The sequence below is a fragment of the Cuculus canorus genome, chromosome 5, assembly GCF_017976375.1.
Source record: "Cuculus canorus isolate bCucCan1 chromosome 5, bCucCan1.pri, whole genome shotgun sequence".
Taxonomy (NCBI): domain Eukaryota; kingdom Metazoa; phylum Chordata; class Aves; order Cuculiformes; family Cuculidae; genus Cuculus; species Cuculus canorus.
In genome coordinates this window covers 15,736,496-15,760,679 of record NC_071405.1, presented here as the reverse complement: position 1 = coordinate 15,760,679, position 24,184 = coordinate 15,736,496, and the positions used below count along the sequence as shown (strand labels likewise).

The following is a 24,184-nucleotide window of genomic DNA, read 5'->3' as shown; positions in this document are numbered from 1 at the left end:
ACCTAGTGGTAAGAAACGTTTATGCTGCTCAATAGTATATATGTAAATATTGCTTTCTAGGAATAAACTGAACTTTGTGGCTTGAACAACTAACAGATTAATCTTTATTTTACTTCAAAAAGTATTGATTTGGAGTCTTTGGTACAGCTTACGTTTATGGGGGCTTTACGCTTGTTTGACTGTTATGTTTGACTGTTTTTTTTTTCACTAATCCAAATGGGTTTGTTATTTGTATGTTGGAGAACGCTGAGACTTTTAAATTCTAATTAATTCTGATGTGCTTTAGAATTAAAGTTTTAAGACTCTTTGCAAAGTCTGTAGTGTATTAGAGCCAGAATAATACTTGTATCTGAACTGTTTATGTGAAGGAAAAGGGGTCTTCTAGAGTGCTGTACTCTTGATGTGTGACTTGTAATCTTGATTGTTTGGGTTAGCAATTTTCTGGTAGCCCAGGATAAAAATTGCTTTCTGGAAATAGACCTTGGTTTTCATAACATAGTCTATAGTTTTATTACAAATTAAATGTGTTCTTCTTCGATTATTTCCTTCCATTTGTTTGTGCTTCTTTTAGCTGCTTTGGGGAATTATGGAATTGGCTGTTTCTAGTTTTCTGATACAGGTAGTGAATTAATGCTGCAAAGCACAGCATGTGGGGTGAACTTGTTCTGTCGTGGATAAGTAGTGCCCATGAAATTGAGAAGTGTTAGAGAACCCTTCATTGTCTGGTCCTCCTTCTCCCACATCAGTGTTGCTTTTGTGTTGAATATCTTGAAGCTTGAGGTTTAAATCTTCAGTTAAGAATATCCTTTCCGTGCTTGGGAGCTTCTGTTCCATGGCTGGCTTGCCTTTGGAAAAGGCTGATGATACCTTTGCAGAGAAGGGAGAGGATTTATCAGGCAAAGTGTTGTTAGGATGTACAACATTGAAAGGCTAAAAAAAGACAGCAGTGTAACTCCTGACAAAAAGAAAATGCCACATAAGGGCAGCAAGAAAGTGGATGCTGCTGTTAAGCTGGATGGGTTTTGTATTCTTAAATTACTTGGAATTGTAGGAATAACAAATTGTGTGGGAGTATTGGAGAAGTGAGATAAAGGGAAAGGATAGTAATGACTTGTAGAAATATAGTAATTGCACAGCTGCGTTTTTCCCAAATAATATCAAGTTCCCGGTGGCCAACTATATAGTGATTCTTGGTGGGAATTTACACTTGGTTTTAGATTGAAATTAATCCTAAGAGGTAGAGAGAACAGGAGGAAATCTAGAGAGAGATTTTTCAAAGAGCTGTTGCAGAACAAAGCACAAAGGATTTTTGACTGAGAAAGAGGTGATGGAGATCAGTCTTACTGCCTGCTTCTGTTCATATTGGGAATGGTTGGACTCGATGATCTAAGAGGTCTTTTCTAACCTAGTGATTCTATGATTCTATATAGTGCTGCTTGATGAGAAGCTCGATGTGAGCCAGCAATGTGCACTCGCAGCCCAGAAGGCCAACCGTATCCTGGGCCGCATCAAAAGAAGCGTGGCCAGCAGGGTAAGGGAAGCGATTCTGCCCTTCTGTTTCTCTCTTGTGAGACCTCACCTGGAGTACTGTGTCCAGTTCTGGAATCCTCAACATAAGAAGGACATGGAGCTGTTGGAACGGGTCTAGAGGAGGGTGCAAAGATGATCAGAGGGCTGGAGCACTTCCCATATGAGGACAGGCCTCATGAGAGGTGCTCCAGCCCTCACATGATCATTTTTCAGGCTTCCTCCTCTGGAGGAGGAGGAGAGGATCTCTCCAACAGCTCCACGTCCTCCCTGTGCTGAGGACTCCAGAACTGGACGCAGGGCTTCAGGTGGGTCTCACAGAGTGGAGCAGAGGGGCAGAATCCTTCCCTGCTGGTCCCACTGATCTGGATGCAGCCCAAGACACAGGTGGTTTCTGGGCTGCGAGCATATGTTGGCAAGTCACATTGACCCCCAGCACCCTCAAGTCCTTCTCTTCAGGGCTGCTGCCAGGGATTCTGAAAGTGTTGGCTCGTGGTGTGGCCAGACCTGAACGGTTTGGCGAGGTGGTTTCCTCTACACTGGATGATTTCAAAGCTCAGTTTGACAGGGTTGTGAGCCATCTCACTTGAAACTATACATCACCTAAAAGGCTGTGGTACCAAAAATGACAGCAAATAAAATTCTTTAAGACTCGTTTTGGAGGTTTAGAAAGTGAACACCCTTTATTAAGCCTGGGCAATACGGGGCAGCGATCTCCGTCAATCCTGTGCAGAGAGACAAGAACTGTGGACAGAATTTTTCCTACTTACATGCTTATGTATAAATTTCCCTGGAAGTCCATATTCCTGTGCATAGTCTATTACTTTCCAAGGACTCTTTTTAATGTTAATATGAAACTTCAACAGTCAAAACTTTTGCTAATTTGGAGCTTTAGAGCCAGCACTGCTTGACCTTGCATTTGAGATGGGAAGAGGCTGCAAACAGCCGGGGATTAGAGAAGAAGATGCATCTGCTCAGTGTAGATCATGCTGAACACGAGGTGTTATCCTCAAGGAATGAAAAATGTCTGCAAAAGCACTTTTTGAAAGAAGCCACGCTCTTGGTGGAAGAAAACATGCTATCGGAGGGACGTAACTTTTGAAGAACACACTCACTCAGATGAAACTTAACTCTACTTTGGCTTATATCAAAATATTACAAAAAGTGGAATGGGAATTACTTCTTGTATCGGTTGGACGCGACGATCCCCGAGGTTTCTTCCAACCTGGAGTTCTACGAAGATGTGAAAACTGTTTTCGAGTGACAACGCGCTGCCCCCGCTGCCGTTTCTCTCCCGGCCGCGAGGAGGTGCCCTCGACCCAGGACCTCGCGTAGGACCCAGGGAGGAGGAGAAATGGAGGAGGGGGAGGGGGGAACCGGGCTGCTCCGCTTCGCACCCGGCTCACGGTTCAAGGTCAGCGCTGAGTAAACGCCCGCACAAAGGCTCCTTTCATCCCGCCCGCACAATCCCCCTCATTCAACCGCTGACCCCTCGTTGCTTTCACCACCCCCAGAGCCGGGTGAAGGCGAACGGGCGAGTGGCCACTGCGGGCGAGCGTTGAGCCGGCGGGCTGACACCCCCCTCCGTGTAGCCCTGTCTCATCTGCATACGCCACGCCCACTCGTCTCATTGGCGGAGACGGCCCTCTATTTGCATACGCCCGCCCACGTCGCCTCTGATTGGCTATCGCTCCGCCGCGTGCGCCGCTGATTGGCTGAGCTGCCCCGTGCGCTGCCGCGGGGCGGAGCGTCCGGCAGAGCCGCGGCGGCCAAGTTGAGTGGGAGCCGCTGCCGAGTGTCCCGCGGCATCTCCTGCCCTCTCTGCAGCATCTCCTGCCCACCCCACCGCCCCCTCCCCAGGCAGGAGATGGCCCGGAGCATCCCTTCCGCGGGATGGAGGTAGCTGGTCCCCAGCCCAGCCTTCGTGCGGGGAGGGCTCCTTCCCACCGTGCTGCGCTGCGGCTCGGGAGGCGCAGCAGGGACCTCTCCAATCTTCACCTTCCGTGCTCTTTGCTGTTGGTTTAACTCCCCACACCCCGTTTTTTCCTATGGCTGGGATATACAGCTCTACTCTGAAGACCCTGGAGGATTTGACTCTGGACTCTGGTTATGGGGCAGGAGATTCCTGCAGGTCCCTCAGTCTCTCTTCTTCCAAGTCCAACTCGCAAGCCTTCACCTCTTCTCAGCACAGAGGCAACTGGTGGTACTACTCGGGCTCCATGAACAGTAGGAACAACAGTTGGGATACAGTCAACACCGTCCTGCCCGAAGACCCCGAGGTTGCAGATATCTTCTCCAAGTGTCCTAAGCTGCCGGATCTAGAGGAATACCCTTGGACTGATGAAGACATTGGAAGAATCCTACGCAAAGGGAAGGGAGATGGCAACCCCCGAACCTTTTCTCAGGACGCTGTCAGGCGGCTCTCGCAGTTATTGAGGCGTGCCTTGATCAGGATCTCCAGGGAAGCTCAACGACTCAGCGTGATGCACTCCAAGTGCACCAGGTTTGAGGTGCAGAGTGCCGTCAAGCTCATCCAGAGCTGGTCGCTGTCGGAAAGCTGCATCTTGGCATCCGTCAAGGCCCTCTCTCTATATAGCATGAGCGCTGGAGATGGGCTGAGGAAAGGTAAATCGGCGAGATGTGGCCTCACCTTTTCTGTTGGGAGGTTCTTCAGGTGGATGGTGGACACCAGGATCTCGGTTCGGATCCATGAGTACGCAGCCATCTCTTTAACTGCATGCATGGAAAATCTTGTAGAAGAGATTAAGGCGAGGGTTTTGGCAAGTCAGAGCCCAGATGGTGGAGGAGGGGAGATCTCAGCTGAAATCCTGGAGATGGTTATCAACAATGATGCTGAACTTTGGGGAGTGTTGCAACCTTATGAACATCTAATCTGTGGGAAAAACGCTAATGGTAAGACCCAGCTTTTACAATCGCTAAGTTTCATCCCAGCAAGCTTTCCAGTAAAATCATTGATTTTGGTACACTTGGGTTTTTTTTTCTGTTTTTTCTTTTCATCTGAATTGTATCTTGGCCGTGGTTTGCGTGTGCATGATGGCTTTACCAGGCAAGAATGGTTCTGCTTTATCCTTAAGATGTCCCAGTTTATAAAAGATGCAGGGGCTGTGGGAAACCAAGCCCTGTTGTCTTGGCAAACCTCTCCTGACTTTCCACCAGCTGCTGTTTTGAGCATTTTTACTGTAACTGGGGTGTAAACATGCTTCTCTGTAACCATAAGATGAAATGTGCTTTAAAAGCAGCTCTTCAGGAAAAAAAAAAACCAAAACAGTGGTTTTAAACAAAATCTATATTATAGAATCATAGAAGAGTTTGGGTTGGAAGGGACCTTAAAGATCATCCAGTTCTAACCCCCCCTGCCACGGGCAGGGACACCTCCCGCTGGATCACGTTGCTCCAAGCCCCATCCAACCTGGCCTTGAACACCCCCAGGGATGGGGCAGCCACCACTTCCCTGGGCAACCTGGGCCAGGGCCTCACCACTCTCATAGTGAAGAAATTCCTCTTTATGTCTAGTCTAACTCTGCCTCTCTCCAGTTTATTCCCATTGCCCCTCGTCCTATCACTACAAGCCTTTGTGAACAGTCCCTCTCCAGCTTTCCTATAGCAAGGATCTTATAGTTTCGTCTTAAAGTTGCTATTCCCACATACAGCCTGGAGAGGGAAAACAACAATTGTTTTATTTTCTTCTTTGTGGTAGTAAAATTCTGTTTCTGAGCAAGAACTTATACCTACATGTTGCTTCTTTCTAGTTTAGCAGAAACCTTTGATGTAATTACACTTGTGCAATAAATGAGAGCTTGTGCGTAGTTGCCAAGGTGCCTGATCTTTAAGGTCGCTTCCAACCCAAACTGGTCTATGATTCTATGAATGTTATTAATGAAATGCTGTGTCAGGTAAGGGCTGACTCTTAACTTGTGCTCCTTGGGAGGGTCAGATTCCTGTGGTTATCATGTACCAAGGCCATTGTGTCGTGATTTGGATCACTAAGTTGGGTGCATTCGCTGTCCCCACTGGGCCAGCCTGGTTCACTTTACAAGGTGAGAGGATGGCTGCTATTATGGTGCTCACAAAAGCTCTCTTGTGTGCTCTCTCTGCCCTCTGTCCACTGACAGGGTTACTAAATGTTGTGAAATAAATGTAAGGAGCCCTTTGGGATGCCCTCTTGGCACTGGTACAATAACTGTGACTTTAAAAGTCAGACGCAAACATCTACTCCTTTAACTACAAGCTCTTAGATGGCAGGCTATAAAGTTATGGGGATATCTTCCCCTTTGCCAAACACTTGTTATAAATCTTTGTGTACCATGGGGGTATTTCTTGCCAGGTCCAAAAAGAGAATTTGATTCACTCTCTTGTTCCTTGTTTAGCAAAGCTGGAATGAAATAATGTGATTCTGTAAGTAAAGGGTGCACTTTAGCTGGTCTCTGCTCAGTGCTCCTGCCACCCGGACACTGAGAGGAAGACTCGGTCCCTCACGGAGTTTTTTTCTTAAGGGAAATCTCCATCTTGGAGAAATTGCAATGAATGAATGGAAGCTGGTGTTCAATGGAAACATGCATGACTCGGCAGGGAAAGGCTTATAAATATTCAAGACACCAAATGGCCAGTTATGATAACGCTTGTGTAGTGCAATACCGAGCAGTCCCTGGCCACAGAAGGATTGGCTTCTGTTGCCTCTTTTGTTGTTCCTGCTTTTCAGATCAATTGTGTCAATAATTGAATGCCTTTTTTAAGTCTGAAAATTGAATCAAACCGTAGATGAAGGTATCCTGCGATTCCCTGTGACAGCCTGTCACTTGTGTTTTACCTGACACAAGTCAGTGAATCTTCCAAATGGCTTTTCTTGCAGTTGTAAGACCCCAAATGGTTTTATATGGATGCAAAAAGCCTGAAATAACTCCTTTCTTCTTTCTCCCAGCAGGAATTGTAAATTAGTAGTATTCATATCATTCTCTATGATGCTTTCAAGTGATCTTGACTTTTACATTAATTTAAATCTAGCGGTAAAATAGCTGGATTTATTCCATTGTAAGGAACAGGAAAATTTGCTTTACTATCATTTTTTTCTTTTATAGTGGAACACTTTAATGGAGCACTCGTAAATTGTGAACTTGGCATTTGTTTGTTTGGTTTATTTTATAGCACCGAGTCTGATGCTAGAGATAAAAAGCACTTAGAGGTTAAGTTCTAACTGTAGTCAAGCATTGCAATCTCCGGATGGAATCTGTGGCAGCATACTATGTAGAAGATTGCACTGGATTATCATAATGGACCTTTCTGGTGTTATGATCTATTTAATACCATTTTCGTTATTAGATCAGGATAGCGTGCTTCTTTGGAGTCTAAGAAACAGTAAGTAAATACATAAATCTTCATAAATTCTCAAGGAATTTTAGACCTGTATTTCTTCAGTGTCTCATCAAAGAGAGCGTTCCAGTCGCTGTCCTTATGGTTTTAGAGGCTGCAGGTTTAATGTTTTGTATTATAACAAAGGTCTTTTAATCAACACCTCTTGTGTGAAAGATAAAGCTTAAAACCCTAAGTGCTTAAGGGCAATTTTAATATTATTTATAAATACATAGTAATCCGTGACTTATTTATTCACCCTTTCCATGAAGCTGTTCTTTAATCAACTGTTTGCTGCCAGTGTGAGACGTTTTCTACTATTAGTGTGAGTTCTGACTTGACGCTTGGGACTCGGTCTGTCTGCCTTGGAAGGAGGAATGTCATCTGAGCCTCTGGCCCTAAGGAGTTCTGTAAAGTTCTTTGTGTGTCCTAATGCCTCCAAGAGTGCAGTCTCTTCAGACAGTGTCTACCTGGGGTGTTGCAAAAGTTATGCAGTGCCAGCTGGAACAAAAATGAAACAAATGCAGCAAAAACAATAAGCAGCTACCGAACACCTGGAAGGTAAAAAAAAAAAAATGGTATCCATGTATTATTTTCTATTTTTAATTAGATGGAGATATCTTTTTGTGTGAGGGTCGTGAGATACTGGCATAGGTTGCTCAGAGCAGTGGTGGCTGCCCCATCCCTGGAGGTGTTCAAGGCCAGGCTGGATGGAGCTTGGAGCCCCTGATCCATGGGAGGTGTCCCTGCCCATGGCAGGGTGGAACTGGATGGGCTTTAAGGTCCCTTCAAACCCAAACCATTCCATCATTCTACTTATACTTACTGGTTTGATGTAGCTAAAGTAGAGAATGCATTGTAATTGGCCAAGGATTTTGAGACGTGCTAATTTGGAATATTAGTGTCTATTTAAAATGTTTGTTGGGAGATGAGGAGAAATATGCACTTACCTCAGAAATGCTTTTCTTTCTCTTGATATTTCTGTGTTCGACTGGTTCATGGTTCATTAGAATCCAAACTGTGAGCACTGCAAATAGGTTTTGATGTTACCGTGCTGTTAACTCCAGCTCTTAGGTTGTATTTTGCTGAACTATCTGGTTACCGCTGAACACTCCTGTGACAGCCAATCCACCTGCTGTGCTGTTTAATGCACCAGCACATCCTGGTGCTCCATAGATAGAAGTGTGGACAGATGTTTTTGCACCGAAAGAGGAAAGGAGGGGGGAATTAAGCCTGGTAACGCTGCTGCTTCACATTCCTTGTAGCTGGAGCACTTCAAGTTCTCTATGGACCAACTAATCCACGAATTAGTGTGTTGATTAGCTCAGCTGATGGGGAGTAGAAACAGTCTGAAAATAAGCTCTGCTTGTGTCTTGAGACATTTTTCTTAGAAAGAGGTTGAGGAAGGATATGTGTGACCTTTCCTCATGGTGGAAGAGAATGATTTGGACTCAAAACAAGACCAAAGATGAGCCCTAAGCATCAAGCTTTGGATTTAGTATCGCTAACTAACCCCATTTGCTTTTATATTCCTCACTGCATTACTATACATTGAAAATTATACCTGTTCTTAACTTTGAAGATTTTGAGGTATGCCATCATAAAAATTCCTTTTTATCGTTATTAAAATGGTTTGGATTAACTCTTTTATTTTGATGTAGTCGTGGTACTGTACTGAAATCCAGCATGGAAAAACAATGTTGTGATATTTGAATAAATAGAATGTCCTTTTGTTATCTGAACTGAACAAACTGGTGTGCTTATAAAGATCCTCATCAATTTTAATAAGCTATTGGCTGCACGGCTATTTAAGAAAAAATTGCATGTTGGAAGGGGTGTGTTTTGAGGGACGGAGCTGCAAGCGCAATCAATAAGCAGAATAGAAATACAAGGGTAGGACAGCAGTACCGCAGGTGGTTTTGCAAATCATTGGAAAAATCAAACACACACACACACACGCCAGTCCTCTGTGTCATCAGAGCTGAAGCAGTAATTTGAAGCAGTGTTGCTCACTGGGGATTCCTGGACAGGAATACGATAGACCCATGTGTGCGTTTCTGTGAGAGCTGAGCTGGTGTCCTGTTTGAACTACGGCTTTGTTCACTTCCATACCATGTACCCCCAGCATATTTGTGTGCTCCTACTCATTCAGAAACTTGGATTTATACCTATGAACCCAGAGGGATAAAATCTTTAAGCCTAGATGTGAGTGCTTATGTATACTCGCTCGCCTCTCCTACCAGTGCAAGCCACTAGATGCAGAGTTAAAAACGCAGACATCTGCATGTATGCATCTTGCTGATGGTAAAGGGCAGATCAAGTAAGGCTAAAATGCCTATATTTTTTTCTGCATTATACTCAGTTCTCTGTGTGTGTGTATTTACTTTATAGAATCATAGCATGGTTTAAATTGGAAGGGACCTTAAAGGTCCAACCCTCCTGCCATGGGCAGGGACACCTCCCACTGGACCAGGTTGCTCCAAGCCCCATCCAACCTGGCCTTGAACACCTCCAGGGATGGGGCTTCCACCACTTATTTGGGCAACCTGGGCCAGTGCCTCCCCACCCTTACAGGAGGACATTCCTTCATAAGATCTCATCTCAGTTTCCCCTTTTTCAGCACCAAACCCTTCCCCTCATCCTGTCCCCACACTCCCTGATCAAGAGACCCTCCCCAGCTTTCCTGGAGCTCCTTTCAGTCCTGGAAGCTGCTCTAAGGTCTCCCCAGAGCTTTCTTTTCTCCAGGCTGAACAACCCCAACTCTCTCAGCCTGGCCTCACGTGGGAGGTGCTCCAGACCTCAGATTGTCTTTGTGGCCCTCAAACTTCATTAATGAAGTAATAATGTTATCTGAAATTTATCCTTTAAATTTCTGATATTACATCATGGCAGTAAAATATGTGTCCTTTCAATTCAGTTGATTAAAGAGCAAATGCTGAAGCTCCCTTGATGTTTAACAACTAGCAGCAAATGTTGATATTTGGATTTCACGTGGAATCAGCATCCATGTGATAGCTTAACACTATGAACTGAGGAGTTGGGCTGGTGGAGAAGGAACCTCTGGAGAGAGAAGACTGTAACTGCTTGTGTCGAGGCTGAAGTTTGTTGTTCCTGCTAAAGCCAGAAGTTTGAACTGAGCAAACACTGTTGAGGTCAGGACAGAGTTTTATTCATTTTTAGTTTAGTTTTCAGGTGAAACATCAAGCCACTTTAGCTAGAAGTTTAGCAGTGAATACCTGTGTAATATTTGGATGGACTTGGACTGGATTGAGCCTGGGGGTCTCTTCCAGTTCTAGACGTTCTATGACGTTTGGGGTGCTCTTGCATGTTTTTTGTGTCTGCAGAAAATGAGGAATGAGCTTTGAGTGTTCATCATATTCTTAATAATAAAATATGATATGGTTGATGTACCTGCCTTCTGACATCAGAATAATGAAAATTAAATCATCTCATTCCCAGTTTGAAGATCTTGCAGCATGCAGTGAACCTGTCTCTCTGAACTGAGCCAGCAGAGTGTTTTTTTTTTCTTGTACCCTGTCTAATTTCTCATGTGATTTGAAACCTAAACTCGTCATGGTGAGAATTGATGATTGTCAGTGAACTTCCCCACCTGATTTCTAGCATTACAAATTGCCTTCTCTTTCTCAAGATCAGTGCTTACCCAGGGCAGAAATGTTGTATATATTCTAGCTGGTTTGAAACCTTAATCCTACTTAATTTGGAGCTATTCCAAAACTAAATGAAATGGTAACATAGGATGGCAGTGATTTTTCAGTTGTGTTTTGCTAATGGGGTTGAGACGAAAGACCTTTTTACATTGAAAAAATCTTGTTTGAATATTAATGTTATTGTAACATTTTCACGTAGTAATGATTTATTTCTGCTGATGTACCTGGTATGATTCAATTAGTGTAGTTAATGGTCCATTTAGAGCTTCCTTCCCCATCTATTTAATTTTTCTTTTCCTTCCCCTAGCTTGGGGTTGTAATGTGTGGGTATGCAATGCTGCAAGGGAGATATTTAAGCTTTTAAAGCCCTCTGTTGTATGAAAGGTAAATAAGTATTTTCAGTACTTTACTTGCACTAGACTGAAGAAAATTCACTTATTACCCAATTACCAAGTTGCAGATGGGCATGGGTTTAGGACTCAAGTGCTTAAATAACTTCAGAAAAAACTGAAGCTCAAAATGCCTGTTTATGCTTGGGAGCTTAAACCCAAGGTCTTGTTGAACTAGAAGGAACTTCATTTTTTAAAAGAACTTGTCTTGCAGCAATGCAAGAAAATAGAGAAATAAGGCCAAAGGTAGTTTTAATACTATGATCATCACTGATTGATATCCTGTGATCTTTAAGTGAATATCTTATCCTTTCTTAAAGTAAAATGAGCAGCTGTTTGTCTTGAGAAATTTGTCCATTGTGCCAGCAGAACACAAAAGAAGAGAAACTCTGACTTCTAAACACACTGAAACCATCAGATACTCAGCAGTCCTTATTCTTGGGAATGTTTAAAAACAAGATAAAAATATTTTTTTGTTTATATTTTAGCTTTCATTTTGCATTTAGTCAACACTAAGCTTTTCAGGTTAATATATGTGGTCCTTTAATAAACGTTTTCACAGTGTTTACAGGCTCAGGACTTTGCAGTCTTACACTCTGGACATAACAAACCCCTTCTCATTGACTATGTTCTACTTCACCAGTTAAATAGAATAAAATGTCCATTTGCTCACACTGGGCTCTGAGAATCCGGGCTGATGAACAAAAGAATAAAACTGATTTCTGATGCTCTTCTTGTTTTAATGGGATTAATTTAACAAGTATTTTGAAACATAAGTGCCTAACGTGACATTTGGTTAAATTTAAAGAAGCCTTAGGCAGTGTTAAAACCAGTACAATGGTGGCTTCGTGCTTTCTCAACTTACAAACTGGGACAAAAATATTTCAACAGAACTCTGATTCCTTCCCTTACAGAACAAGAGCTGCATTTGTTAACAAAAATAACTGCTAGACCTTGTTGAGGGCATCTAGGTCAACATTAAGAAGAAATTCTTTACTGTGAGGGTAGTGAGGCACTGGCACAGGTTGCCCAGAGAAAGTGTGACTGCCCCATCCCTGGAGGTGTTCAAGGCCACTGATGAGGCTGCTCCAAACCTCATCCACTGCAAGGTGCCATTGGCATGACTGGATAGGCTTTAAGGTCCCTTCCAACCCAAACCATTCTCTGATTTGTGAACAAGGAGAGTTGTCTTGTTGGCCATGCAGGCCTTATCACAAGAAAGCAATAGCAGAAAGATGGAAGGGTGCAGCAATGTGAAGGGCTTGTTCCTTTCACCAACACATCCAGACTTGCCCTCTGACTTGGGTCACAAACCAAGCTGGGACAGTGAGCTCATTCTAATCCTTAGGAAAATTTTGGCTGCAGCGGGTGTGACTTGGTATGCTTGGTGCCTGGAGCAAGGAGAGACCAGCTATGGCAGGGCACAGCTGTAGTTTGTTTGTCGACCTGTAATTAAAGTGTCTGCCTACAGCCTACTAGGGTGGTGGCTGCAGCTTTTGTAAGTATGGAATATGTGGGATAGAATTAATAGCATGAAAGTAACTTCTGAGGGAAGGGTATGCCACAACTGCTGCTGTGTTTAGGGTGGAAACTATGGATTTGTCCTTTTAATTCAATTTAAGTGCCTTTCTGAGCTATAAAATCCTTGTCTATTAAAACCTGCTCACTTAAGTGTTCCTTGCAGATGAAAGTTCCTTGGAATTGTAAACTTCCTCCTCATCTGCTCAGAACCTGTTGCTTAATTATGTGATTTCACTAACTACGCTCCAGTTTGTGTTTTTTGTGGTGCACCTCTAGGAGACAGAGGCAGTTGCTTGGAATGGTCTTTACTATGATTATAGAATCATAGAATGCTTTGGGTTGGAAGGGACCTTTAGAGGTCATCTAGTCCAACTCCCCTGTAGAAGCAGAGACATCTTTAAACCGATGATCTCAACAGGAAACATTTCTTTGAAACAGATGATCGGCAAAGCAGGGATTGTGGCCTTCAACTTGTGAGAATCATTAAATTGGGTCACAGGGATTACTTACCCTCTTCTCACTGGCCAAGTAAAACCTGCCTGGTGTTCTTCATATGTGTTTGACCCAGACGATTCATAGGTTAGTTGTAAGTCTGAGCACTTGTCCATCTTGTTCTGGTTTTTTAATTACTGCATCTGGACCATTTTTGTCTTAAAGCATGTTTGGTGTTCACCTGGCTACCTAACCTGCTTCATGTCTGAGCTGAGATAAATTCCAGTATCTGGTGGGTGCTGCAAGGTTTCCTTCAACCATCTGTGAAGTGCTAGGGGCAGGAGATGGCAAAGCATCATCTTAATCATTTTGGGTCAGTCTATGTTGTTCATGTATTTCATGTGAGGCTTTCTCTCTACCCTAACTATGCTGTCCTACAGTGAGAAAATGCATCTCCATTTGTTGCCTTCTCTTATGCACAAGTAGCAAGTCAGCTGTTTGACTGGCTTGTGGGTTTGTGAGAGTGAAATTGAAATCGAAGTGTAATGATAAGATGAGGGGTAACGGTTTTAAGCTGAAAGAGGGGAGATTTAGATGAGATCTTAAGGAGAAATGTTTTGCTGTGAGGGTGGGGAGACCCTGGCCCATGTTGCCCAGAACAGTGGTGGCTGCCCCATCCCTGAAGGTGTTCAAGGCCAGGTTGCATGGGGCTTGGAGTAACCTGATCCAGTGGGAGATGTCCCTGCCCATGGCAGGAATGTCAGAACTGGATGGTCTTTAAGGTCCCTTCTAACCCAAACCATTCCATGATTATTTTTATTATTTTATCTAAAAAGACAAAAGGAAACCAGAGAAGTTTCTCAGTGACCAAAGCAGTGGGGTTTTGGTAGTGTTGCAGTGCCACAGCTGTATATCAAGAGACTGCATTTGGCTCTCCCAGTCCCCAAAAGTCTTGATATAAGCACAAAAAGAAGAAAACTGTGGAAAATGTGCTTGAGTAGTTGCTGTAGTTTTTGTGTACTGACACCAAAACGCTTGAGATGATTAAGGTTAGTTCTGGTATAATCATGGACTGGAGACTAAGAACTGAAACCAAATAAACATTTTGGACCAGCTTTTCAGTTATGCGTGTAGATTTATAGCAAATGATAAATTTGCTGTGGGGCTATGTGAGATCAAAGTAAGTGTTGTTTATGATATTTCAAGGATGAGAGGGAAGGAACACTATGGAAGACATCATCTCCTTGTCCCATTCTTTAGTGTTTATAACACTGCAGTCCATGTTGGATACTGCTGTTACTTTCATTTCCAGCCCAATCTGCACTCTGGGACCTGGAGAATAAAGAAGAAAACATGCATGTTTATGCTGGAACTTTTACATTAAAGAGATAAACATGCAGAGGCATAATTATCTATTACTTTTGTTATCCTATGTAGCTCTGTTTTCTTTTCTGATTATTCCAAGATGTCAGTGAATAGATTTTCTGCTAATATTTTTATTTTATTGCTTGTGAATAAAGCACTTGCTTCTCTTTGAGCTGAAGGGCAAGAGCTGAAGCTGGGAATTAGGCCAGTTTTGCCTTGTATTCTTTCTTCAACCTGTTTTGGATTTTTTGAATTTAGTAAAAATCCATTTGTTTGCTTGTTTTCAACCCAGTTCTCTCTGCAGCACAGGCTCATGTCAGTCCCCACAGATGAAAGCAAAAACCTGTTTGGTTTTTTTTTTTTAGTTACTTTTTGACAGTTCACTCATCATTAACTTTGATTCCACTTGGATGAGCCACTGATGATCCTGCAGTTCTTTTTAATGTGGAATAGTGTGTGTCTCCGCCTTCCTTGTTGGGTGAAGAAGTGGTGTTGGGTTGCTGCTGTGGGTGGTGAGGACGAGGGGCTGAAGCCAGGCATTGTGTTCCTGTGGTAGATGTGATGGGTGCAGGCAGAGAGCACAGCTCCATACTGCTACGCCAGAGTGCTACCGTCAGAAGTGTCTCTGGAGTGTTTTGTTGTGTGCCAGCTTTGGGAAGAATTGGCAATATGAGCCATGAGGAACATGAATGGACTGGTGCATGCTGTTTTCCTCAAGTGCTCGTCTGTTTCTGCATCACAAATGGTCAAGAGGTTGCTTTTGTACTTCTTTTTCAGTTTTTATGCAATTTAATGAGACAGTACCACAGGTCTAACCGAAACATTGGCGATGTGTGTATGTGGTGATAATATATGGAATCGTAGAATAGTTTGGGTTGAAAGGGACCTTAAATCCCATTCATTTCCAACACCTTCCACTGGATTAGATTGCTCAAAGCCCCATCCCACCTGGCCTTTGACACCTCCAGGGGTGGGGCAACCACCATTCTCTGGACAGCCTGTACCAGTGCCTCCCCACCCTCACAGGAAAACATTTCTTCCCAATATCTCGTCTCCATCTCCCCTCTTTCAGCTTCAAACCATTCCCCCTTGTCCTATCCCTGCACTCCTTGATTGGGAGCCCATCCTCTGCTTTCCTGTAGCTCCTTCAGTACTGGAAGCTGCTCTAAAGTCTCCCTAGAACCTTCTCTTCTCTAGGCTGAACAAACCCAACTCTCTCCTCTGTGGGATGGGTGTAATTTCTGGTTAATTGCACACTGAATTTCTGCTCTTTGGTTTGGACTTTATCTTCCCTCCACCCCCCATCCTCTTCTGTGCTCAACTCTGGCAGTTTTGTTTAGTCTAGAGATTGTAAAAATTGCTCCAGAGTTGAACTGATACAGGGGGGTTTTTTGTGGTCTTAGTATGGTTTCTTGTACTTTAAAGTTGTTATATAAAATTTATAAAGTGTCTTTGAGTATTTTCACTGAAGTGATGCTTTAATGTAGAGCACAGAGAAGATGGAAGACTAAAATAGTAAGCAAAGAAGATGTATCTTTATTAGTTGTTTGTAATAAACCATTTCATTCTATTGGCTGTATAAAGACTTCTAAAGCTTGCCCGTGGGCTCATGTTTTATTTCCAAGGAGTGTTATGGAAAGTTCTCTTATGTTGTGGCAATATATATATGGAAGTTTTGGCTTGTATGATATTGGTTTTGTTGGAGCTTACAGGATACTTCAGGGCGATGACAATAAGATCATAGAATAGTTTGGTTTGGAAGGGAGCTTGAAGATCATCCAGTTCCACTCCCCCTGCTGTGGGCAGGGACACCTCCCACGGGATCAGGCTGCCCAAGGCCCATCCAACCTGGCCTTGAACGCCTCCAGGGATGGGGCAGCCACAGCTTCCCTGGGCAACCTGTGTCAGTGCCTCACCAGTCTCATAGTGGAGAAATTCCTCCTTATGTCTAGTCTAAATCTGCCCCCCTCCAGTTTACAGCCATTGCCCCAGTCCTATTACTACAAGCCTTTGTAAACAGTCCCTCCCCAGCTTTCCTGGAGCCCCCTGAGGTACTGGAAGGTCGCTATAAGGTCTCTCTTTTCCAGCCTGAACAAGCCCAACTCTCTCAGCCTGTCCTCGTACGGGAGGTGCTCCATCATCAAGTAGGGAAGTTCTCAGAATTGTTGTCAATGAACTTCTACTGAAAGCAAGCTCAGCATCCATGTGAGAAGTGCTGTGCTGTTTAACTAAAATTCCATCGTGCTGGAGCCAAAGGAATAATTTCCATTAGCTTTAACAGTGTTTTGATTGGTCTCCAGGAGTAAATTGTGAATCTCTTAGTCCTGAATAATGTTGCTACCTGGTCTGGTGTGGGTAGAAAAGAAAGGCAGAAAGTCAGGAAAATAGAGCAGAGTTGTGAACTAGCTTTGAGAGGGGAAAGAGTTTCATTATGGAATAAAGCAGTGGTTTATGGATTTTAGCCTGTGATTCCTTACAATAGCAAAGGAATGATTCTGCTTATCGGAAAAGGCTGGATTCTTTCCAAATCAGTTGCCTGGGCTCTTGTGCTGAAATTGCTTGGAATGAGGCCATGTGTTTGTCTGGGGTAGTTTTGGTAATAAAAAAACTTCATAATAAACTTAAGGGCTTTACACCTTGAGGTGGGAGAAGCTTTGATGGCGACCATTTATTCAGTGGATATCCTGTCATGTATGCCAGGCACGGGGGATTTTAAGCATCCATACACTGAGGTAGTTTTGTAGCTGTGATGGTGAGTGCGATGTGTGTAACTGGGGTGTTCTTGTATAATGTTATTCCTTGAAAGAAGCATGTCCTTCCTCCCATCACCCCCCATCCTTGTTCTCTCAGGGCACTGCTGGATAAAGAATCTCTTATTAAAGCCACTCAAGGAAGATTCACTTTTAATGCTCCATCTCCTGGTGGAAAACAATGCTGGAATTGTTTCTGGTACCTGTATATAATCTTGGGTCTCGTATTCTTGTTTCAGACGTGGAAAGCAAACTCAACAGGAAGTGCAGGGATAGGACAAGGGGTGACGATTTTAAGCTGAAAGAGGGGAGATTTAGAAGAGATATTACCAAAAAATGTTTTGCTGTGAGGGTGGGGAGGCCCTGGAACAGGTTGCCCAGAGCAGTGGTGGCTGCCCCATCCCTGGAGGTGTTCAAGGCCAGGTTGGATGGGGCTTGGAGCCCCTGCTCCAGTAGGAGGTGTCCCTGCCCATGGCAGGGGAGTTGGAACTGGAAGGACTTTAAGGTTCCTTCCAACCCAAACCATTCTACAAAATGCAGTTTTCATCATAGCTTCCTTTGCAGGGTGATGTAGGTGCTGCACGTCAGTACATTTAGAGAGGGAACTGCTTTGCTTTGTTTTTAACCAGTTGCAGTGACCTGTGACCGGCTGGAATTGAGTGATATAACTGTGAATTTTCTACCTTGACAGCCATTCGGAATATTGTTTTCCTTTTATAGTACGGTGATGTAGATGATGTAAGGCTGTGTGGCCGTGGCTTTATGTTCACTGCAGAAGGCCAGAGCTTCCCCAAGGCAAGCACAATTTATAAATTAAAATGAATATAATTGATTAGCATGAAGGTAACTGCTGCCATATAGCCAAGGCTTAGATAATGTGTATGTTATGGAAGAAGATACTAAATTGGCAGAGGGCATTTGACCTGCCACCATCTGCAAAGCCTGCACTTCAATTTTCTGCCGTTGCCACGGGCTGCAGACTCAGACAGGAAATCATGGTAGGATGGGAAAGGGTCCAAAACATACACAGCGAGTATAAGGCGTGCAGTTAAAAGAGTCAGAGAACAGGCTATCTGTTCTGCAGCACAGGCAGTGCTAAGTAAAACTGGCTTGCGTGTGTGTGCGTGCATGTACCTTAAATGTCTTTTCATATTTTATATGCTTGTTTTTTTAAAAGCTTGAATTTTTTCCATGTAAAGTAACGTGTATAACTTCAAATGATCCATTTATATATGAGGGGCGTGATTCAACCCTCAATTAATTGGCTGCATTGCTCTGAAAGAAGAGGAAAGAGGTGGAGAATCAGGCCCCTGCACACATGGAGTAACTGCAGTGTTTTGTCTCAGCACATACAACAGAAGAACAGCCCCTGCCTCTGCTGTGGGATTTAGGTTTGTTTTTCGGGACTGAGGCTGGTTTTCTGTGTACTGGTCAAACACAGAGTTCCGAGTATCCCTGCGAGAGGCTTTGTGTATGACCTGGCAGGAGCGGGGATGCAGAAAATATTTGGTTAGTGAAGCTGGGTTGCTTCCTAGCACTGGGTAGGTCACAGGGTCCGAGTTATCAATGTCTTTTTCTGTGAACTAGAGGTTGGAACAGGGAATAATGGGATAATCTGCTTTTGCGAGCAAACAGTTGTCTTATCTGTCAAGGAGAGAGTGAGCATTATTAATCTACAGGTAATGAATTGCACTGTTTGCGAAGCTTCCAGTGGTCTCCAGAGAAGTGTACAACTGGTCAACTTATGCTCCATTGACAGATAGAATCATAGAATGCTTTGGGTTGGAAAAGACTAGTACCACCTCGCCAGCCACGGGCAGGGCCTCCTTACACTGGATCAGGTTGCTCACAGCCTCGTCCAACCTGGCCTTGAACACCACCAGGGGTGAGGTATCCATGATTTCTCTGGGCAACCTGTTCAGAGATTATGGGAGAGAATAACTTCTCCATCAATTTCTCATGTAATCTTTGTGTAGAAGATGCCCCTTAACAAAAAAAATAGCAACAAACCCAGCTCTGAGTGTTATGCTAGTGCCACGTTCTGGACTGAGAACAGGAGCTCAGCAAAATTCTTATGCCAAAAACCTGAACTAAAACTTTTTCTCACGGGCCTGTCTGTGTTTTTTTAATTCTGACTGACGGGAACAGTACAAGAAGGTGGTTTGTTCTCCAGGTATTTTCCAACCATACCTTTCATTTGGCTCTAAGAACTGCTTCCTGCTTGTCTTAGTTGTGTATGCGGTAGTAGCTTTTCAGCTGTATGGAAGAGTGGAACTGTGGGCAGGAGTAAGGTGAGGTCTGCATTTTAGTGCCAAAAATTGCTGAATGCAATGGTGATGCATCTGCCAAGAACGAGACTGAAGCTGCCAATTAATCCGATTTAGAAATCAAATAATTTAGGTAGCATTTAACCTTGGGGCTGGGATCAGCGAACGATGCAGTCTTTCATGACCCTGTATATTCTAGTAACTGCTGCTTTTTCTGAGTAATACAACCTCAAAAAGCCTTACTGATTTTTATTTTTTATTTTAAATAAATTGTGACTGGAGACAGTGTTCAAATTGCGAACTGCCTCAGCCAAGCCATCTGCCTGAGCCTTCAGCAGCGCATTGTGTTTCTGAAAAGCGTTCTAGCGAAACATCATAATGCTGAAAACTTTGAGCTGATGCTACACTAGAAGTGATCCAAAAAGCTGCTGCTGATTTACATGCGAACATTGCCAAGTATTTCTCTGATGGGAGTTCATGACAAAGTGCTGGAGTGATTGAGTAAGGCTGATTTGAACAATCTGTTGTGGGTTATAGCTCCTTCCGATATTCTGCAATTGTGAGAAGCTACTGTCACTCGTATTTTCAATCCGTGATTTGCTTAGAGGTATGAGATCTTCTGTTCCCAAGTCCCTTGGCCCAGTTCATAGAATCATGGAATGGTTTGGGTTGGAAAGGACCTTAAAAATCATCCAGTTCCACCCCACCTGCGAATGGGCAGAGACGCTTTCCACTGGATGAGTTTGCTCAAGGCCTCATCCAACCTGGTCTTCAACACCTCCAGGGATGGGGCATCCGTTTCTTTTGGGGGCGACCTATTCCAGTGCCTCACCAGAATTGGGGAGGGAGAGATACGGTATTTCTCAAATAAATATATTAATGCAATGGCTGGCTTCATCTGCCTTTGTCACTTACAGCAGTTTCTGTAGGGTGACAGAAAAGTTGTATTTGATTTTTGTTAATTAAGGATCGATAGACAAACTCAAATTAGACTTTTGCATCAGAATGTAGATATGAATTAAGAATACTTTGCATTCCTAACCTTGCTGTTTTAATTATTGCCAAGGAGCTTGCTAAGTGAATATCTGTAAAAGATACATAGTATTTATTTTATTTTTATTTATTTTATAAATACTATGGTTCATCTGAGGACGCTTTCCTATTGTTCAGGGACAACAGGTTACTTTTTGTGCTTGTGATGTGATGAACAACAAGAGCCTTAAAAGGTTTGTGTGGGAGTGATTTCTTCTACTTTTTGTGCTGAGAAATGAAGCGGTTCATATAAAGCAGCTGCTTATTTTGGAACAAAACCAGAATAACACTTTAAAGAACCCATTAATCACTTACTTTGACCTTAATTTATTATTAAAAAAACCCTTCTTGCCTTTACTGTTCATTTCGGGATGCTAGGAAATATGTTAGGTATTCTGATCTGCAGGTTAAGAGCATCAAATTAAGTTATAGGGAGCAAAACCATAGTGGATTCCTATTAAAGTATTGGCTCTCCTTTTACTCATTTTTAGGAGAGGAAGGCAGCCCTATAAATACCTACACAAATAAAGAACTGCTGTGAACTCTCATCTTGTTCCATAGTTCCTACATGGCAGCTTTTGTCCTGGGATAGTGGCTTCTTCTTTGTTCAGTCCTTGCCAACACTTTCCTGCAAGTCTTTCAGGAGGGGGGCGGGAAAGAGAAATAAGCCAACTTCTCCATCTTCCCTCCTCTCAGAAATCCCAACATTTATTTTACAAAAGAACTTATTCTGCATTTAGGCTCTTGGGTTCCTTGGCGAAGTGTCTGTTTTTTTGTTTTTTTTTTCTTTATTTATCCCCCATGTAGTCCTAGTGGTATCAGAAGAGTTATAATCATGTTAACTCGTTGCAGAGGTTTTTGAGTGCTATGAGTAAATGGATCAACCATTAAAACCTAGATTGGTTTTGAGATGGAGGGAGGAACCAAGACATGACTTTATGAAAAGGTTGAATAATTTAGACTAGACATAAGGAGGAATTTCCTCACTATGAGAGTGGTGAGGCACTGGCACAGGCTGCCCAGGGAAGTTGTGGCTGCCCCATCCCTGGAGGTGTTCAAGACCAGGTTGGATGAGGCTTGTAGCCTCCTGGTCCAGTGGGATGTGTCCCTGCCCATCACAGGGGTGTTGGAATTAGATGATCTTTAAGGTCTCTTCCAACCCAAACTGTTCTATGATTCTGTGATTCTGTCTGTCCTACAAATTGTGGGCTGGGCTGTGAGCTTATTTTATGTCTGTGGTGGCTTCTGTCTGCAACAGAGATTGTCTCTGCGTTATGGATCAGAATCTGACCTTATTTCACTGCTTCCCCACAACTGTTGTGCAGCAATCGCACAGCTGCTCACGGATAATATTTTTCCCAATTGGCTGCTTTGGGAGATGTTCTTTGGCCTCGACTTCTTAATGCAAGTAATCAGCCTCACTTTGGGAACGACATTCAGGCCGAGCAGGCAGTGGTGTTGAAGGCATTAAGCACTACTTAAATATTTGGTTCTGCTCAAAATGTTCAGGTCTTTAATGAAAATCACATTTATTTTTATGGGCAGTGAATTATGTGCTTCCTCCCTCTTTTTCCCCCTCTGACCCATCTCTTCTTCAGCTTATGACAAGCAAAGAGAAAAGAATGAAGTGTTTCATATAGATATATCTTGGAGGCTTTTTTCATTAATGTTATATATGCATGCTCTGTTACGTTCAGTATCCCCACTGATGTCAGGGGAGCTGCATGGACTTCCAGTTCACTGCTTAGTGTTTGGGTTTTTTTAAAGTACGTTTGATTCATTCATTCTGGAAGTACTGTGAGTTTACGAATTGGACCCAAGAAAGGTGGGAGGAGGAACAGAAATTAATGCTTTGGGAGCTGGAAGTCTTGGCTGCACTGCAGAACTACTTGGTCACATTAGAATGACTGAAATACTGCTTAGGAGGAGCTTCAGGAGGTCACCTAGTCCAGTCTCCCACCCATAGCTGGACTCCTGCTGGCTTTGCCTCTCTAAATCTAAATGTCCGTGTGGTAGATCCCATTGCCTCTCTGAGCCACTTGCTCGCTTGTTAGTGAAGAAGTTTCTCCTGATCTCCAGCCTGAGCCTCTCAAGCTGCAGTTTATAGCCGCTGCCCTTGGTGCACCATCTGGCACTCCTAGAATTTGATTCTGTAATTTTTGTAGCTAGCTTTCAAATAGCTTTAGGCTTCTTTTAGTCTGGCCCTTAGCATCCTTATAGACAGCCTATACAAGCCCACCTCCCCAACTCTCTCCTTGAAGGCTGTGTTGAGGTAAGTCCCTGGCCATTTTCAGAGATCTTCCGAAGTTTGTCCACATGCCTCTTGACTAGGGAAGACTAAAATAGTGTTGCCCACAAACTTGCTGAGGCTGATTGTGAAGATATTAAGCAATATAGACCCCAGTATCAGCTCCTGTGTTCTCTGCTCATTATCATAGAATCATTGAAGAATTTAGGTGGGAAGGGACCTTAAAGATCATCCAGTTCCAATGCCCCCTCCATGGGCAGGAACATCTGCTAGATCAGGTTGCTCAAAGTCTCATCTAAACTGGCCTTGAATGCCTCCAGGGATGGGGCAGCCACCACTTCAATGGGCAACCTGTGCCAGGGCCTCCCTACCCTGACAGGAAAACATATCTTCCTAAGATCTCATCTTAATCTCCCCTCTTTCAGCTTAAAACCATTCCCTCTTGTGCTATCTCTGCAGTCTTTGATCAAGAGCCCCTCACTAGCTTTCCTTTCACTACTGGAAGCTGCACCAAGGTCTCTCCGGAGCCTTCTCTACCACCAGACTTAACCCCAATTGTCAGCCTGTCCTCATATGGGAGGTGCTCCAATCCTCAGGTCATTTTTGTGGCCTCCTCTGCACTCACTCCAATAGTTCAATGTCCTCCCTGTGCTGAGGACTCTAGAGCTGGACACAGGCTCCAGGTGGGTCTCACCAGAGTGGAGCAGAGGGGCAGAATCTCCTCCTTCCCTGCTGGTCGCACTGATCTGGATGCAGCCCAGGACATGGTTGGTTTCTGGGCTGCAAGCATGCATTGCTGGCTCATGTTGAGCTTCTCATCCAGAAGCAGCCAGAAGTCCTTCTCTTCATGGCTCCTCTCAATCCATTATCATTCTCTTATAATGAACACTGTATACATAATATATAGAACTGTGTATTATGCAAGCTACCATCGTTTCTGCCTCACGTTGAGTGTGGAAAGGCTTTTCTGTTTAGAAACTGCTGTTGAATTCTGCCCAGGCAGAGTGCAGGGAAGCAGTGGCAGAGCTCCAGAGATTGAGAGGCTGTAGTGTGGCAAGGAGAAGGCAGCCATCAGGAGGCTCTCTCCAAAGCAGGTGGTAATCCCAGGTCTTCTGACTCCTGCCTGGTTTCTACAGACTTGGCTTCTCTGTGATACCAGTGTAAGTACCAGCGCTTTATTAGGCATCATCTTTGGGCTCGAGAACTTGCAGTGGAGTTGGACAGAAGTAAGTGTAGGAGGATGAAGTGTCCTATGACAGCCCTGTGGAAAGGCAAGACAGCCTGGGCTGATTGGGTCCAGGCTTCCCACTTGCAGTCACTGTTGCACTCCCTGCTGTAGAGGGACGTGTCCTGGTGTTGCTGAAGTCCTAGGATTGACAGACTGTAGTGCACCACATGGTGCCTTTGTGAAATATGGCAAAAGAGATTTTAAATGCAGACTTTTCTTTCTGCCAGAGCACGAAACTGAGACATCACTGGCTCTAGGGGTCCTCTGAAGAGAAATTACTTCATCACTAGAGAGTGAGCTTCTTGCTACCACAAGCTGTGATCCTTGAGTTCCCTTTTAGCCATTTGTAAAGTCAAAACTATTTCTAATGTTTTTTAAAAACTACAGAAA

At 43.7% G+C, this 24,184-nt stretch overlaps 1 protein-coding gene across 1 annotated transcript in view; it reads left to right on the top strand.

Moving 5' to 3' along the window:
- Window positions 1-3,292: 3,292 nt before the first annotated feature.
- ABTB2 (ankyrin repeat and BTB domain containing 2) overlaps window positions 3,293-24,184 on the top strand; it is a 145,253-nt gene continuing 124,361 nt past the window's right edge. Inside the window, exon 1 of the mRNA XM_009564432.2 lies at window positions 3,293-4,440. Within this exon, the coding sequence (XP_009562727.2) occupies window positions 3,576-4,440 (865 nt within the window). The 5' untranslated portion in view covers window positions 3,293-3,575. The remainder of the gene's footprint in view (window positions 4,441-24,184) is intronic.